At 51.6% G+C, this 17,757-nt stretch overlaps 1 protein-coding gene across 1 annotated transcript; it reads right to left on the reverse strand.

Annotated features, from left to right (window-relative positions):
* Positions 1–3,613: 3,613 nt before the first annotated feature.
* Positions 3,614–17,741, reverse strand: PtA15_5A432 (uncharacterized protein; the record flags this gene model as incomplete). Its single annotated transcript, XM_053169193.1, has 15 exons — positions 3,614–3,627; positions 3,689–3,853; positions 3,927–3,962; positions 4,046–4,108; positions 4,167–4,235; positions 4,305–5,279; positions 5,373–5,834; positions 5,925–6,610; positions 6,676–10,339; positions 10,430–11,086; positions 11,166–11,830; positions 11,894–13,942; positions 14,010–15,498; positions 15,586–17,047; positions 17,124–17,741. 15 exons carry the CDS (start codon positions 17,739–17,741, stop codon positions 3,614–3,616), a joined length of 13,074 nt encoding a protein of 4,357 aa, XP_053020414.1.
* Between the last annotated feature and the right edge of the window lie 16 nt (positions 17,742–17,757).

Genomic DNA, 17,757 nt, shown 5'->3' on the forward strand with positions numbered 1-17,757 from the left:
GTAGGAGCTATGAATGCGCCAACCCTCTAGAGATCGTCATCTATCGTCGCTCCGCCGGTAGCAACACGTCGATTGATTACACAATTGTATAACCTTCCCGCCCTCTGATGACAGAACTTCAATTGGGGCTGTGGTGCACACAGGACTTAGCGGGACCGCTCAATTGCGAGGTTATGGGAGCCAGCGGTTTGTTATGTGAGTAGTCAGCTGGGGCGAACTTACACACCTGTTTGATCGAGTGTCAGACTGCTCCGGATCCCCCAAGTCACAGTAGCTTAATTCAAGCAGAGATTATTGGGTCGTGCCGAAGTGGGGCTGCCGTGGTCATGACTGATGAGTAGGTCAGAGGGCGTCTCATCCTCCCCTCCCTCCGGTCGGCGCATTAATGCGAAATGTTTCACCATTCCGCGCAACTTGCAAGGCTTTGTGGCACGTGCTCGGCTGGTCGGCCTGGGGTTCTCCAATTCTGATGGCGCTGGCACACTGCTGTGTCATACAGCTTACAGGGTCTGCGGAGCTACAATTGCAATTCTGTGTAAATAACTGGCACTTGCAAACAAACGACGGGATCTAGTAGGATCTAGCTGTGCACTGATTCCGTCCAGGGCACCGGGTTTGAGGTTTGGTTTGAACGCCGAGAATCTCGAAGAGCACCTCGAAGAGTCACAGGCTGATTAGAGTGGGTGAAAGTTGCGGTCGATTGGCTATATCAACCGAGTACCTATATATGAACTCTTTCTCCGCATCGACGCAGGAAAGCATTCAGTAGCATCCACCCCCCATATCCTACTTTGCTCAATATGGCAATGATCTATTTACTTTGTTTTCTGCTGGGAGTTCAGATTGTTGTGGTGAAGCCCTCCCCTAGGTATAACTTGAACCAAATTGCAAGACACTTGAAGCAAAGTGAGCATTTGCGCCAGACTTCACGTGACATAGTGAACCCTTTAAAGCGAGGGCGTGTAGATTATTCAAACAGCCCCGAGTTAGACCCAAATGTCATGGTGAGCATGTCCTCCGGGACCGCACAACCAGAATCATACTCCCGTCTGAATCCGCTTGCAAAGGGTAATGTGAATGAACAACAAACAGAGGCCATTCTGATCCACCAATCAAAACGGGCACGCAATGACCAGCATATAGATGTACAGAAGCTAGGACAAGATGGCCAACCTGTCCCTGACACCGCTGAATTCCATCTCGATAGGGTATTCAAAAACGACGCGCATGTTCTTAGTAGGGTCCAGTCCGATGTCAGTGGAGGAGTCAACTCCCAAGGGCAAATTGATCACTCGGGCATTTCCCAGTTGGATCTAATCACGACACCATCCACAACCACAACCACTGAATCAGAATCAGACTGGTTGGATATATTTCTTAACAATCATAGTAACCTAGATGCACTTGATAGTCAAAATATGGAAGAATTCAATGATGGATCTTCCAACGTGAAGAACAAAGAAAGTGTTCAAACTACTTACCCGGGATCTATTTTTATTCAACTACATACCCTAGGCTATCAGCAAGTCCATGACTTGATCAAAAATTTGCAAAGAATTGTTCCAATGAGCCATCCAGCGGGCTCATTTAACATTCACCCACCCAAATGGTCATTGGATGCTTCACAAAAAAATATGCAAGAACTTCCATTGTACCTGCTAATTGATGTTTACCAAGAGCACTATAGATTTTCCATCAATAAATTATATCAGGAATTTCTAGAGTTACCAAATTGTCTTGCGGAAGTAAAGAAGATTGGAAACTGGCCAGTCAGCCTCCTCATAATCCCACTTGTTGGCTCTGCAGGGTGCACAACTGTTGATTCTGTAGATTACACATCATTAGTACTTCCGTACAGTTTAAAAGGGAACTTCTACAGTCCCAAAAAATTGCTTGAAGCCTTTAGAGATTTACACTTAAGTCTTTATTATATCCACAATGCCCTCTGGAATGATTTCAATACCAATGATCTTTCCAACCCTTATTCTGACTATCAGAAACTTGTGCATTGGCTGTTTGTTGAGATTTTCAATCCCAAAGATGAAATTCCACTCTTTGGAAAGATAAAACACCTGGTTTCAGATGGCAAGATCTTGGGTCAAGTTCAGTTTTGTATCATCAACCTGCTTGAAAATCCAACATATTTGAGGATCATAGCTGTCAAGATTGCTGAAACATGGTTCAAAACTCTCTCTTCTAGATTAAATAAATAATTTGAGAAATTTCATTTGCACCAGGAGCCAATTTCACATCTTATGAGAATCCGGCTGATAAATTGTGGCATGAAGTATATCAAAAAATTAGAATGAAAAACCAAAGCACTAGCTTCCAGTGCTATGAATCTGATGTACCACTTTTGTTTCTCTACTCATTCAACTTATGCCCCTTCATTCCATGTCTCCTTGTGGAGTTTTTTAGAAGTTTTTGACCCTTTCCTCCTCTATTATTTGAACTTAACTACATTCTCAGAATCCATGGTCAGATTGTTATTAGTATTATCTTGCTTAGTGTGGCATTTATGGTGTTCAAAGTTGGTTTGCATAATTTTATGCATGCATAAATCATAAAATCATAAAAATATTTTGGTGAGGAAATTTTGTATTACATATTGTTATTATGTGTTAATTCATGCACTTTGTTTGCTTCCCTCAAATCTCCCATAAAGCTACGCGAAGTACTTCCGCTCTTTCTGGTTTTTCTTTAAAAATACAAACCTTCCTCAGCGGAATAAAGAATCAGCCAGTGACTGAATAAGTGCACTCGTTTAGTATGGTGACTGTGAGAGAAAAGCTGCGCACTCTGTACCTCGAGCGGTGAGGCAAAGATAACTAGAGAAAGAACTGAAGGTGGTTCTGAATCACTGGTTATAATGAGTTCAGAAAATCTACACCAGCGCCGGGTGATTAAGGTCCCACTCCGACTCAAACAGATATGGATTGGAAATCAAGCTTGGAAAATGATTTACCAAAAGCAACGATGGATACGATGGTGACCAGTGTAAGGAAAGACGAGAAATATATGCGATCTGATTGAGTGCTCAACTGGGTACAATAATCAAATTTTAGGCGCCAAGAATTGGCCTTGAACGAAAAAAAAAGAAAAATGAACCAAAGACAACAGAGAATCAGTTAAATAAGGAACGACGTGAACGGTTTGTACATGCTAATCAATTTTGATATGTATATTTGCAAATGAAAGTGATAGATGAACAATAGATGCACAACAGCCTGAGAAAAAATATGTAAGCAGAGCAAGGAAAACTGAATGGAATCAAATGAGAATACAGCTGTGGATTTCACTATCTGCCGTGTTTTTAGCATGATGTTCAGATATGGAAGATATAAATTTAAACCGCAATTGCTTCCGTGTGTTCAGTGTGTTGAGGGGCGGAAGAGTGTCGAACGATTCGGTTGGGTATATTCTTGTATCCAACGGTCAATTTCAATACGGAGGATAGATCCTTGTGGGTTATTCAATTGGCAAAGAGGGTATCTCGTTCCGAGATCGTGTATGGAAACAAACGTGGTGATGAGGGTTGAATGGTGGCGATTAAGGTATATACTGCAGCGGAGTAGGGATGCTGATACAGGTAGCGGGAAAAGGGAAAGTCGAGCTAATTTCTGATGACTATCAGATTAAAGACTATGTTAGTAAGGCGGTCGACACAGACATGTAATACACCACGTACTCTTTTCAGTGATTGAAATGGTAGCCTCCGCCAACTTTGATTTAACCCGGCGGTGTTTTTTTCCTTTGGGATCGTCGCCAACCGCACCTTCTTTGCTGCTTTTCTTCGAGTCAACGCTCCGTCGGGCATTGTGGCCTATGAGGCGATTGTGATTCTCTCGTTCAACTAATCAAAGAGGGAAGTAAATCAGAACCCAGAAATATTTTGACTCTGGTCGTTGGATTTCGGCGTGACATACCTGATGGACCAGCAGTTTCTATTTCCACCGCTTGAACTATGGTGGAGAGAAGGGTGAACCAAAATATAGCATGTCAGGAAGGAATATAATTCAACTTGATTGATTCTTCAGAGACGCACATTCATCTTCAGAGGGAGATTCGGGCAGGTTGGCAAGTTGTCTTTCCACATCAAAATGGAAATCTGCACGAGGGAAACTATCAGAAAGCTAGAACTTGTCGACAACAATAGAGAAACTAACCTTCAGCAAGATGTACATCATCTAGAGGGGATCTTATCATAGGGTCGCTCCGCTGGTGGCGCTTTTGTACTACAGTCGAGTAAATTCAATCAATTTGTGCAATTGAAAAAAAAAGAAAAAAACTCAGAAACTACTCACGAATATCTTTCACCGAGGTACTCAGCCGCCGGCTGAGGGTTGGATTGACGTATCGATCTGCCCTTGGACTGTAAGTCATGGCGTCACTTATGTCAATTATGGCAAAAGCATCTGTAAGATCGTTGTTTTGTTCCGACCGAGTTGATCGTTTCTTGTGAGATTTGGGTACCATGCCGAATTCACCCAGCTTGATTGATCTAGCTCTGTTAGGACCCTTTGTGCCGTCGGGCATAGGGAGAATGGACTTGTTTCGAAAGGTGAAAGAACGATAACTTGTCCTCCGTGATCGATGATCAGGGCTATCGGCAGCCCGCGTGCGTTTCAAACTCGGGTAAGGTTTAATGAGCTTGTGCCTACTGGTTATCGATTTCGTTCGGGTAGAGAGCGACGAAGTCATCTGTTGCGGTTTCGATACGCGAGGGGGCGGGGGCGGGGGCGGGGGAGCTGGCGTAGGATCAACTGGGCCAGTAGTTGGAGTCTTGTTGTCGAGAACGGGTTCCGGAGTTGAAGACTGAGGAGAAGAGAAGGCAAATGTAGCCAAATCCTTCATGAAAAGTGTGCGCGTCGAGCTAGTCGATATCGCGCTCATCCTTTTCATCCTAGCTGGAAGGATGATTTCTCTTTGAATGTTTGATACAGAAGGCGAAGCGGGCCAAACCTTCTCATTGGCAGCTGGGTCAACAGGTGCTTTGGGCACAGATGTAGACGACGGCGGTGGCGAATTTAAGAATGCGGGAAGATACGATTTGCTGACATTTTTCAACGCAAGTTGCGGTTTCGTCTCCACTGCTGCATTCACAAGAGCTGTTTTGAGCAAGTTGTTGCCTGCAGTTCCAGTCAGTTCCTCAACCGGGTTAGTACGAGTGGACTCAAACTCTCGAGTTACATGTCGTGCTGATGTTTCTTGCGCATTGCTGGTCGCCGGGTCAGTATTTATGGCTTCATCAGCTGCGGTATGGGACTCTTTCTCAGAGACTGTGTAGGAAAGCGAAGTTTCAAAAGAAGAAGAAAAAATCAACGGGGTTGACAAGCAATGGACGGACCCGACCAGTGGAGAGCATAACTTACCAAGACAGGTTGGCTCAGGAGACAACTCAGGCTCGACAGCGGGGTTCGATTCTGAAGCTGCCAGTTCTTGAAGACGTCCTGCTTCGTCGAAATTGGGTATTTCACTCTTTGACTCTGAGGCATCTGGCGGTAGCGGAGTTTCAATTACCGCCGGTGATTTCTCTTCGTTGGCTTCATCGACAGGTTGTGCGCCGTCGATGGGGTGTTCTAGTGCCGTTTCTGTTATCACCGGTGCTTCTACCGCCTCGTTGACCTCGGCAGCGTGATTCGGATCTTCGCTATCATTTGTGACGATGACAGATGAGGGAGAGGCCTCTACAGGGGTGCTCTCTTCCGTCGAGCTAGCTCCATCGCGATCGAGGTCTTGAGGGTGGTCGTCGGTCCCAAGACCCGGCTGTAGTTCCTCAGAACTCTCAACAACCAATTCTTCGGCTCGATCAGATGTGGTTTTGACCTCGGGCACTGTTTTCGGTGGCAAAGTTTTTTTTAAAAAGGAAATTAACGCGTCCGAAGAGGAATATAAGGATGTGACTGGTGGTAAGTACAACTTACACCGAGAGGCTGGTTCAGGAGATAACTCAGATTCGACGGCGAGTTTTAATTCTGAAGCAGCCAATTCCTGAGGATGCTCTGCCTTGTCGGGATGTAGTTCAGACGGTGAATGTGTGGCATCTGGTGACAGTGCGGCTTCAAGCATCGCTGGTGATTTGTCCTCATCGGCCTGGTCGCCATGTTGGACATCGTCGATGGACTCGTCCAATCGGGTTTCTGTCACTGCTGTTGCTTCTGCAGCATCCGCGGCTTGGCCGGCGTGATTTGGCTCCTCATTGAGAGGCTCTGCGATGACGGGAGATGGGGATGAGTTCGCTACGTCGTGATCTTCAACCGCTGGGCAAGCTTTTTCACGAGCTTCTTCTTCAGGGCGATCTTCGGTCTGAAGAGGCAGCTGGAGCTCATCGGAAGGAGCAGCGTTACTTGCGACGAGCTCATTCTCGAGGACTAATTCTTCAGCTCGATGGGACGTGGAATCGGCTGTCTCGGCCCTGGCGTCACTAGAGGCAAGCTGTGTATCATCCTCGTTTTGCGATGGAGATGGCGCTTCGAATGTGGTGGGGCTGGAAGAGGGTTCAGCTGCCGTCTCGTGGTTGTCGCCAATGCGATCTGACGGAGCTTCGCTGGTTTTTGCATCTGTTGGCACGGCCGCCTCTACTTCCTGCTCAATTGCACGGTCATCGAGTCTGTATTTGAAAAGTAAATCAGTCATTGAGTCAACAACTTTCAATTATGGCAAATGTCGACGAACCCTTCAGTTTCAACTGCAACCTGTTCGGTCAAAACGGTAGGCTCGCTGAGCCGTTCCGAACCAAGGGGTGTGGGCTTCTCGGCCGCATCATCAATGGGAGGCTCCACCTGGGTCTCCAAATCGGACTGGGCTGCACTTGGGTCCGAAGCTGAGACGGTTTCCTGGACGACTGGGGCTTCGGATGGCTGTGTCGCATCGGCAATATCAGCAGGGGCACCATCAGATTGGGTCGTCTGTAGAGCCGGAGTCTGTTCAACTTGCTCGTCTCCGACTTTCTCGGTCTCTGCTGGATTTGCGACGGGATCGGTGAGCGGAATTTCTGGAGGGAGTAATTGAGCTTCAGATGCCTGCATCGCATCACTGACATCGGCGGGAGGAACGTCAGAGTCGGTTGTCTGCTTAGTCGGCGTCGATTCAACTTGCTCCTGCGCGACCTCCTCCGGCTGTACTAAATTAGCAGCGGTGTCGGCGAGCGGAACCTCCTGAGGAGTTTCTACAGCTTCAGACGACTGTGTCGCTTCGGGGGCCTCGACAGGCGGAACGTCGGATTCAGCCGGCTGCTCAGCCCGAGTCGATTCCTCCTGTCCTTCGGGCTCTACTGGGTTGGCAGCGGGATTGGCCAGCGAAGTGTCTTGAGGAGACATTTCATCTTCAGTCGCAAAGATCGCTTCGGAAGCATCAGACTCAGGTGTTTGCATAGTCGGAGTCGATTCAACTTGCTCCTGCGCGACTTCCTCCGGCTCTACTAAATTAGCAGCGGTGTCGGCGAGCGGAACCTCTTGAGGGGGTTCTACAGCTTCAGATGACTGTGTCGCTTCGGGGGGCTCGACATGCGCAACGTCAGATTCAGCCGGCTGTTCAGTCCGAGCCAATTCCTCCTGCGCTTCGGGCTCTGCTGGGTTGGCAGCGGAATCAGCGGGCGGAGTATCTTGAGGAGACATTTCATCTTCAGTCGCAGTCGTCGCTTCAGAAGCGTCAGGTTCGGATGTTCGCACAGTCGGAGTCGGTTCAACTTGCTCCTGCGCGACTTTCTCATGCTCTATTAAATTGGCAGCGGTGTCGGCGAGCGGAATCTCTTGAGGGGTTTCTGCATCTTCAGCTGCAGGGGTCGCTTCGGAAGCGGCCGAATCGGTTGTCTGCACAGTCGTAGTCGGTTCAACTGGCTCCTGTGCGACTTCCTCTGGCTCTGCTATCGGGGCAGCGGTGTCAGCGAGCGGAATCTCTTGAGGGGTTTCTGCAGCGTCAGGCGACGGTGTCGCTTCGGGAGCCTCGATAGGCGCAACGTCAGATTGAGCCGGCTGCTCAGCCCGAGTCGATTCCTCCTGTCCTTCGGGCTCTACTGGGTTGGCAGCGGGATCAGCCAGCGGAGTGTCTTGAGGAGATATTTCATCTTCAGTTGCAGGCGTCGCTTCGGAAGCGTTAGGATCGGTTGTCTGCACAGTCGGAGTCGATTCAACCTGCTCCTGCGCGACTTCTTCCTGCTCTACTGAAACTTCCTCCGGCTCTACTGGGACTTCTTCCGACTCTACTGGATTAGCAGCGGTGTCGGCGAGCGGAATCTCCTGAGGAGCTTCTGCAGCTTCAGGTGTCGCTTCGGAGGCCTCGACAGGCGCAACGTCAGATTGAGCCGGCTGCTCAGCCCGAGTCGATTCCTCCTGTCCTTCGGGCTCTACTGGGTTGGCAGCGGGATTGGCCAGCGGAGTGTCTTGAGGAGATATTTCATCTTCAGTTGCAGGCGCCGCTTCGGAAGCGTCAGACTCGGTTGTCTGCACAGTCGGAGTCGGTTCAACTTGCTCCTGCGCGACTTCCTCCGGCTGTACTGAGACTTCCTCCGGCTCTACTGAGACTTCCTCCGGCTCTACTGAAACTTCCTCCGGCTCTACTGAGACTTCTTCCGGCTCTACTGGATTAGCAGCGGTGTCGGCGAGCGGAATCTCCTGAGGAGCTTCTACAGCTTCAGGTGTCGCTTCGGAGGCCTCGACAGGCGCAACGTCAGATTGGGCCGGCTGCTCAACCCAAATCGATTCCTCCTGTCCTTCGGGCTCTACTGGGTTGGCAGCGGGATTGGCCAGCGGAGTGTCTTGAGGAGATATTTCATCTTCAGTTGCAGGCGCCGCTTCGGAAGCGTCAGACTCGGTTGTCTGCACAGTCGGAGTCGGTTCAACTTGCTCCTGCGCGACTTCCTCCGGCTGTACTGAGACTTCCTCCGGCTCTATTGAGACTTCCTCCGGCTCTACTGAGACTTCCTCCGGCTCTACTGGATTAGCAGCGGTGTCGGTGAGCGGAATCTTCTGAGGGGTTTCTACAGCTTCAGATGACTGTGTCGCTTCGGGGGCCTCGACAGGCGCAACGTCAGATTGAACCGTCTGTTCAGCCCGAGTCGATTCCTCCTGTCCTTCAGGCTCTGCTGGGTTGGCGGCGGGATCGGCCAACAGAGTGTCTTGAGGAGACATTTCATCTTCAGTCGCAGGGGCCGCTTCGGAAGCGTCAGAATCGGTTGCCTGCACAGTCGGAGTCGGGTCAACTTGCTCCCGCGCGACTTGCTCCGGCTCTACTGAGACTTCATCCGGCTCAACTGAATTGGCAGCGGTGTCGGCGAGCGGAACCTCCTGAGGAGCTTCTACAGCTTCAGGTGTCGCGTCGGAGGCCTCGACAGGCGCAACGTCAGATTGAGCCGGCTGCTCAGTCCGAGTCGATTCCTCCTGTCCTTCGGGCTCGACTGGGTTGGCAGCGGGATCGGCCAGCGGAGTGTCTTGAGGAGATATTTCATCTTCAGTTGCAGGCGCCGCTTCGGAAGCGTCAGACTCGGTTGTCTGCAGAGTCGGAGTCGGTTCAACCTGCTCCTGCGCGACTTCTTCCGGCTCTACTGAGACTTCCTCCGGCTCTGCTGAATTAGCAGCGTTGTCGGCGAGCGGAGTCTCTTGAGGGGGTTCAACAGCTTCAGATGGCTGTGTCGCTTCGGAGGCCTCGACAGGCGTAACGTCTGATTCAGCCGGCTGCTCAGTCCGAGCCGATTCCTCCTGCGCTTCGGGCTCTACAGGATTGGCAGGGGAATCAGCGGGCGGAGTGCCTTGAGGAGGTACTTCATCCTCAGACGCCTGGATCGCGTCGGATCCGTCAGCGGGGAGAACATCAGCCTCGGATGTCTCCATGGCCTCAGTCGATCCGGCTTCCTCCTGTTCGACCTTCTCGGGCTCTACTGCACTGGCAACGGATTCGGGGAGCGGAATGTGTGAAGCAGACGCTTGAGCGGATCCAGCCAAGTCATCCTTGCTGGAGATCCGACCTAATGAGCTGTCATCCGAGTTGTCGTTGACATTCGACTGTGTCTCCTGCAAGTGACTGGGATCATCCTGTTGGGGTGGCCCGATTTCATCCACGCCCTCGGTCAGGGTGTCGTCCACTTCGTGATGGGCGGGAGACGGAGTTCGAGTAGCTGAAGATGGTGAACCGGGCTGGGCAGGGATTCGAGACTCTTCTGTTTGCCTGTGTGCCTCAGGATGGAGTACTGGGGAGTTGAAATCGGCTCCGGTTGGCTCGGCCGCTGGGTTTTCCACGGGCGACGCTTCTGGCAGGGCAGAAGTATCCAAGGATGATGCTTCGTTGCTTGTCTCCGAAGCAGCTGGTTGCGCGGCGGCGGGGGATTCAGCTTCGGCTTTTGTTTCTGGAGGGCAGCAGTTCACATATCCAAAAATCAAAGGAAAAAGAAAGTTGTTAGATTCAAAACGTCTGAAGAGCAACGAGCCAGACTTACCTGAAGACCCCACTTGAGGAGATGACACAGCGTCCACAGAATGTCCCGAGTCAAGAGCGGCCACTTCGCCGGGATGCACGGCTTCGTCAGGTTGAGCCAGTTGGCCAGATTCCAAATTTTCTGTCGGGGCTGGTGATTGTTCGACCTCCGCGGCGTGATCGGCAATGTGAGCGCCTGCGATAGGCTCATCTTCGACAACCTGAGATTTCCCCTCACCGAGATTCTGGACCGAAGAGGAAGCCTGATCTGGATCACCATCTACATGCTCCAAACTCAATTCTTCTTGTGATGCTCCAGCTTCAGCAGCTGTTGGTGATTCTACAGCCTCTGCGGCTTGGTCGATATTTGCTGGCTCTTCGGCGGGACGATCGATGACTATAGGAGACGGAGAGTCTTCAGCGGAGCTGTCGGCCGTGGAGCGAGTCTCTTCGCGATGAGCCTCTTCAAGAAGGTGGGCATCGTTGCCAACATCCTCAGCCTGGCCAGGATTAAGCGGGTTTTCGACGGGGAGGGCTGCGGCAATGGATGGGACAGATCCGTCTTCAACGAGGCTGTCTACCTTCGAGTGAGTTTCTTCGGAAGGAACCACTTTGCTTGGGCTGAGCTCATCCTCGACAATTGTTTCTTCAGCTGGATCCGTGGTTTTGCTCTCGGGCACTGTGTGGTGAGGCGAAGTTAAAAAAACAATGAGTTGGAAAAGTTGGTAAGGACCTTGCCAGTAGTAAGCCTGACTTACCAAGTGAGGCAGGCTCAGGAGATAACTCAGGGTCTGAGGCTGCCGGTGCTTGAGAATCCTCTGTGCCAGCGAAGTTAGGTGGTTCCTTCTCAGGATCTAAATCATTCGGCGGTAGTGGTGTTTCAGCCACCGCGAGTGGCTTTTCTTCAGCAACTTGGTCGGCAGGGTGTTCCTCGTCGATGGGCTCATCGAATCGAGTTTCCGCCATGGCTTCGACAGCCTCCTCGGCTTGGTCGGCGTGTTCTGGTTCTTCTCCAATAGACTTTATAATGATAGGAAATGGTGAAGCTTCCTGACTGTCAACCGCCGACCCAGCTCCTTCGCGAGAATCTTCTTGAGGGTGATCGTCGGTCCCAAGAGGCAGCGGAATTCCCTCAAAAGCATCGTCACTTGCGCTGAGTTCGTTCTTAACGGGTGATTCTTCGGTTCGGTCGGAGGAGAATTCACCCGTCTCGGCCTTGACATCACTAGAGGTAAGCTGCGGATCAGCCTCGTTTTGGGAATCAGAGAGCAGTTGGAGTGTGCCGGGGCTGGATGATGGTTCATCCGCGCTCTGGTGACTGTCAGAAACGACTTCTGGTGGAACTTGGCTGATTTCTACATCTGTTGGCGCGGCCGGTTCGCTTGGGCCCTCTCTTTCACGTTCAGCTGGATGATCATCCAGTCTGTAGTTGAGGAGTGAATCAGCAATGAAGTCAACGGATTTCAAGTGTGGAATACTGACGAACCTTTCACTTTCAGCTAAGCCCGGTGCTCCCACCGCGACAGGCTCGCCGGCCCGTTCAGAGCTGAGAGATAGGGTCTCTTCAGCGGTATCGTTGAGAGGATGCTCCGCTTCAGTTGGATCCGGAGCTGAGATCGAATCCTGGACGGCGGCCCGGGCATCGGATTCTTGCATCACATCGGTATTCTCAACGGGGGGAACGGCGGGTTCAGTCGTCTGCACAGTCGGACTCGATTCAACTTCCTCCTGTCCGACCTTCTCGGGCTCTGCGAGACTTGCAGCGGAAGCGTCGAGCCGCATCCCTTGAGGAGATGATGGACCGTCGGGTGCCTGTATCGCATCGGTGTGATCAGCACTGGAACAGTTAGGTTCAGTCATCTGTACAGTCGGTGCCAAGTCGAGTTCTCTCTGTCCGACTTCCTCGTGCTCTACTAAGCTTGGAGCGGAATCGTCGAGCGGAATCGCTTGAAGAGAAGATTGGGCTTCGGATGGGTGCATGGAATCTCCAACTTCAACGGGGGGGACGCCAGATTCGGAGGTCGATGTAATCAGAGATGTTTCATCTGCCGGCTGGTCGAACTTCTCGGGCTCTGCGAGACTTGCAACAGGATCGGGGAGCGGAATCTCTCGAGGAGATGAATGTGCGCCAGACGTGTGTATGGCATCGATATCATCAACGGGGGAAACGCTAGATTCAGCATGGGAAGTCGTCTCAACTTCCTCTTGTTGGACTTCCTCGTGCTCTCCTAAACTCGCAGCCGATTCCGGGAGCGGAGTATCCTGAGGAGACACTTCAGCTTCAGATGGATGTATCACTTCGGAGACGTCTACGGGGGGAACATCAGAATGGGGTGTCTCTATGGTCGGAGTTGACTCGGCTTCCTCCTGGGCGACCTTCTCGGGCTGTGCTAGACTTGCGACGGAATCGGGCAGCGGGGCATCTTGAGGAGATACTTGAGCATCAGCCAAGCCCTCTTGACTTAAGATCTGTTGTGGTGAGCTGCCATCGTTGTCGGTAGCGTCTGGCCTTGTGCCTTGTAAGTGACTAGAATCATCCCGCTGGGATGAACCAACTTCATCCACGGCTTCAGTGAGAGCATTGTCCGCTGGGTGATGGGCGGAAGACGGAGTTTGGCTGGCCGACGATGGTGAAACGGATTCGGATGGGGTTCGAGACTCTTCTACTGGCCCGTGACTCTCATGATCGATTGTTGGAGAGTTCAAGTCGGTGGCGCTTGGAACAGTAGCTGGACTTTCCGTGAAAGATGTTTCCGGCTGGACAGAAATATCCGGGGAGGGTGCTTCGTTGCTTGTCTCTGAAACAGCTGATTGCGCAGCGGCATGGGACATGGGTTCGGTCAGAGATTCCACCGCAGTGTGATTTTGGACCGAGGACGAAGTGTCATCAAGATAGCCATCTAGATACTCCAAACTCGATTCTTCCTGTAATATTTGGGTTTCAGTAGCTGTTGATTCCTCTCCGGCCTCTTCGACTTGATCGACATGACCTCGCTCTTCGGCCGGACGATGGCTGTCGATAGGTGGCTGGAACAACGTGTCTTCAGCGGAGCTGTCGATTGCGGGGCGAGTTTCTTGATGAGCGGCGTGTTCAGAAAGGTGGTCATCGCTAGCAACATCCTCGGCTTGATCGAGATGATGAACTTTTTCGACAGGGAGAGCTGCATCGATAACAGATGGGGAAGATTCGTCCTCGACGGAGCTGTCGACCGTCGAGCCAGTGTCTTTGCCATGAAGGATTTCAAGAGGACGGACGTCATTGCCAGAAGTAGATTGAAGTTCCGCTGGACTCAATTGTTCCTCGAGGATGGAGCCCTGAGCTGAATTGGAGATGGTTTCGACCATCTCCTCCGTGGCGCCACTCGAGGCAAGTTTTGCGCTGTGTGATTGAGGAGACGACTGGAGTTCGTCGGAGTGGGAAAATTCCTCAGCAGCCTGTATGACGGAACCCTGCTCCTCAGGTTCGCCCGCACTTCCCTCTGATACAGCAGCCGGCTCGATTGCGTCCTTTCTGTCAATTGATGGATGTTCAACTCTGCAGATTAATATCTGATCAGTAATTGATACAAAACACTGTTGATATATCGGGACCATCAACTAACCTTTCAGTTTCCGTAGGCACCGGTTCATTTATGATGGCAGACTCTTGTGGCGGCGGAGAGTCAACGCTGGAAGAATAGTCGATCGAATCATCGGTGGGAAGGTCCGCTTCGGCCTGCAGCTCAGATTGGGCTGGGAAAAGCTGGTGTTCAGACGCGTGCGCCGAATCAGTCAGATCAGCAGGAAGAACACTTGAATTAGATATACTCCTGTCCGCGGTGGATCGGGGTTCTTCTACGACGGAGGAGGCCTGGTGAAGTTGAGAGCTTCCGAGAGAATCCCCTTGTCCGACGTTCTCGGGGTATATCGAGCTCGCACTGTCCTCCGGAATCGGGACCTCTTCGGAATAATGTCTCGATGCTGACGCGAAATCCTGAAAGGTTCGATGCAATGGACTATTTCCCTTTTCGAATAGCTCTGAGCTTGATTCCTGCGATCTGTTCAAGTGATCCACTTGAGGTGATAAGCTTTGCTCCCCGTCTGCGGTGAGGACATGGCCAGCGAGCGAACCTGATCCAATCGATCCCAGAGGTTGGGCGAAACTTGTTTCTGAGCGAGAGAAAGAGCGGTCATCGACTTGAGATCCGTGTTGGAAGGCGGAGCTACGTGGAGAAGACCAGTCCTGTCGGAGGGGGGATCTTGGTAGCTCACGAGAATGACGAGTGTCGGGTGCAGACTCAGAAAGCTCGGTGATAGTACTGAGATGGGTTGTAGGAACGTCCCCAGTGTAAGAGCAGTCGGCGTCTTCGTCCGAAAAAGATGGTTCTGCATCGTCCATGTTGTAAGGATGCGATGAGTGTGACGGGGGCATAAACTCATCCTCATCCAGAACGTGATCCATTTCGAAATCGTCTTGGTCGTGCGAGTTGTCTTCGTAATCATACGCGGGTTCATCATGGCTTGTTTCGGCAGCTTGTTGCTCGGACTCGCTGATGTAGTCACTTCGCGGTGAATTCACTGCATCTGAGTCTACAGCTCGGTCGTCGGAGGGAGACTTGAGGTAGGGTTTGCTGGACATGGTCGAGATTGAACCTGCAAACAAACTGACTTCTGGGGGGTCTTCTTTCTCGGCAGTCGCGATCACGTTGGGGCTGGTGGGGGGCTCGCGCCCTAGAGGTTCGGCAACCTTCGGTAGATCATCATGTGGACTCTGAGAGGCGTCGGTGCGGGGATGACCTGTCATGGAAAGATCGAAGAGCTCCTCATTATCTTTAGAGGCCTCTTCGGCGCCGAGGCAGGCTGGGGAATTGTCAGAGTCGTCAAGCTGTTGCATGGCAGGGAGGTTGGAGTGAAGCGCGATTGGGTGTTGGCTGCCAGGCGAGGATGGTTGTTCGGTGATGTAATTTCGTTGCTGCTGTCCTTGATGAATTGTTGATACAGGGGATTCGATCGAAATGTCCGCAGATGATGAAGGCTCGGAGATGTCGTCAGAAAGGCCGTATGGTTTGGTAAAAAGGGAATCGTCGTTAGCGTGCGCCTCCAACGCTGGACCTTCAAAGTTGAGCAATCAGTTGATAAATGGTGTACAATTAGCGCATCGAGCAATGTGACAAAAAAAAGAGAGAAAATAAAACTTACCGGCGATGGGTAGTTGTTCAGCAACGATGCTCACCGGTCTGGAGTCAGTTTCACCGGGACCCAGATATTCCTGGGTCGAAGAACCGATGCCCGTAGCAACGGTTGCTTCGTTGGGATAAGCATCCCTCGAACCAGCCGATTCCGGGTTAAAGTAAAACTTGCGCTTGGGTTTTCCTTCGCTAGCGGAAGGATTAGATGGATGATAATCATCATACTCATACTCAGCGCTCTCTTCGGATGGGTATCCTTGGGACAGTTGTTTCTCTCGGTCAGGATTCATGATGTCTTGACTAGAGTGCTCAAACTTAACGCTCTCCTCCGATCGATATCCTCGAGACATATCTTCTTCTCGGTCGGGATTCGTGATGTCTTGCCGAGGCTCGCTATCTAGAGAGGAGTAGGGAGGAAAGTGATAGAATCTGGGGTGTGCTGAGGATGACTCGGGGGGGCCAGGAGAAACCACACGTGGGGTTGGCGCATTGTCAACAAGAGAAGTGTCCGAGGGTGGATGTTGCACTCGAGAAGGGTTGGGAAATTGGTTCTCGATCTGGCTATCTCGAGAGGAGCTGCTCAATGATTGTCTCCGGTGGCTGGAGTCTGCTGGACTTGATTCGTGAGAAATAACTCGGGGGGTCGGAGCATTGCCAGCAAAAGAAGTATCCGAAGGTTGATGCTGCACTCGAGGAGAGCTAGAGAATTGGTCCTCGACCTGGCTATCTCGAGAGTCCGGTGATTGTCTTCCTTGGCTGGATTCGGGTGAGCTGACATTGGAGTAGGAAATCTCCGGACTGGGCGGAAGGTTTGAGCTGGCTCGATGATCGCTAGTGAAGTGAGTAGACAGGTCAGATTCACTAGAAGCCTGCACTTGTGTCGGACTGGGAAGTACGGAGGTCGGCTTCTCGCCCCGAGGGAGATCATCCTCTGCCTGCTGTGTTGATCTGTTACCAATTTCAGAGCTAGCTTGAGATAACTGATCCGGTTGTCCGTGTAGTTGCTCGCTTTCGACAGTCGAAGCTGAAATGTCTTCAGGAAGGGAACTACGTCCCGGATGGTCATAATGGAACCGAGGACCATCTTCGCTGGACTGATTTTCTTCGGCTGGTACGAGAGAGGGGTTGGTGGGTGGGGTGAAACTGGCTTCAGCCGACTGATCCTGTTCTTGGTGCGCTTTTTCAGCTTGGACAGCGGGCGGAGCTGGATGATCTTGGTCGTCAAATAACCGGCGTTCCGCATGGGAATCTTCGTCTTCGGGCCGAGAAAATTGAAGGCCAGCTGGGCCGAGCTGATTTTCTTCGTCGCTCGAATGACCAGCGGCTATGGATCCTGTGCCGGGGAGGGGCACTGCGTCGGTGCTTATATCATCGCCAAATGATTGCTCCAATAGATCGGATTGATGCCGATCGGCCACGAAATCAGCCTTGGTAACATCGTGCTCTGGATCGGATGATACAGCCGAATCAGCCTGTGGAGATATGTAATGAAGAAGGCCTGTTAGCTTGGGTGCCAAGAAAGCAGAAGTTTTATTTGGCTTGGCATACATCGCTTTCCTGCCTGTCATGAATGGCGTCGTATCGATTTGCGTTGGGGTTGATGGAAATGGGCCGATCCGAGAGATGGTGCTGGTTTTCTGCCGCTCCGAGTGAGGGTTCAATCGGATCAGATCGGACGGGGTATGTTCGAGAGGGCAGTGGATGAGGAGATGGTATCTGAGAGTATCGGGATGGGTTGTCGAAGGGGGATTGACCGGTAAGAGTTCTGCGATCGGCCAAGCTAGGTTCCGAGTCTCTAGCGCCACGCGGGTCAGAAAGGTGAGCGGCGAGACTGTTTGGTTGGTCAAGTGGCTGCTCGGGGATGAACTGATGACTCGGTGCATGGTGGGAGACTTGTTCGGAGGTGGCGGAGGAAGTTTGAGTATCGGTGAAGCCAGGAGCCTTGGGGTGGGCTACTATATTCTGTGGCTGCTCACCATTATTACCAAATCTTGCAGCTGCCGGCTCGCCAGGAGGGAGACGCTTGGGGAGAGCCTGTTCTGGGTCTAAGAACGGCATGCCCGATCTGTCGAATCTCGTCGGCGATTGCTCTGCTTTCAGCGCGGCGGTGGCTGGCCGAGGACTTTCTCCCTGGCGATCAGGACGGGTGGACTGGGAGCCGCTCATGAGGTGTAGTTTGGTT

The sequence above is a fragment of the Puccinia triticina genome, chromosome 5A (genome assembly GCF_026914185.1).
Source record: "Puccinia triticina chromosome 5A, complete sequence".
NCBI classification, from domain to species: Eukaryota; Fungi; Basidiomycota; class Pucciniomycetes; order Pucciniales; family Pucciniaceae; genus Puccinia; species Puccinia triticina.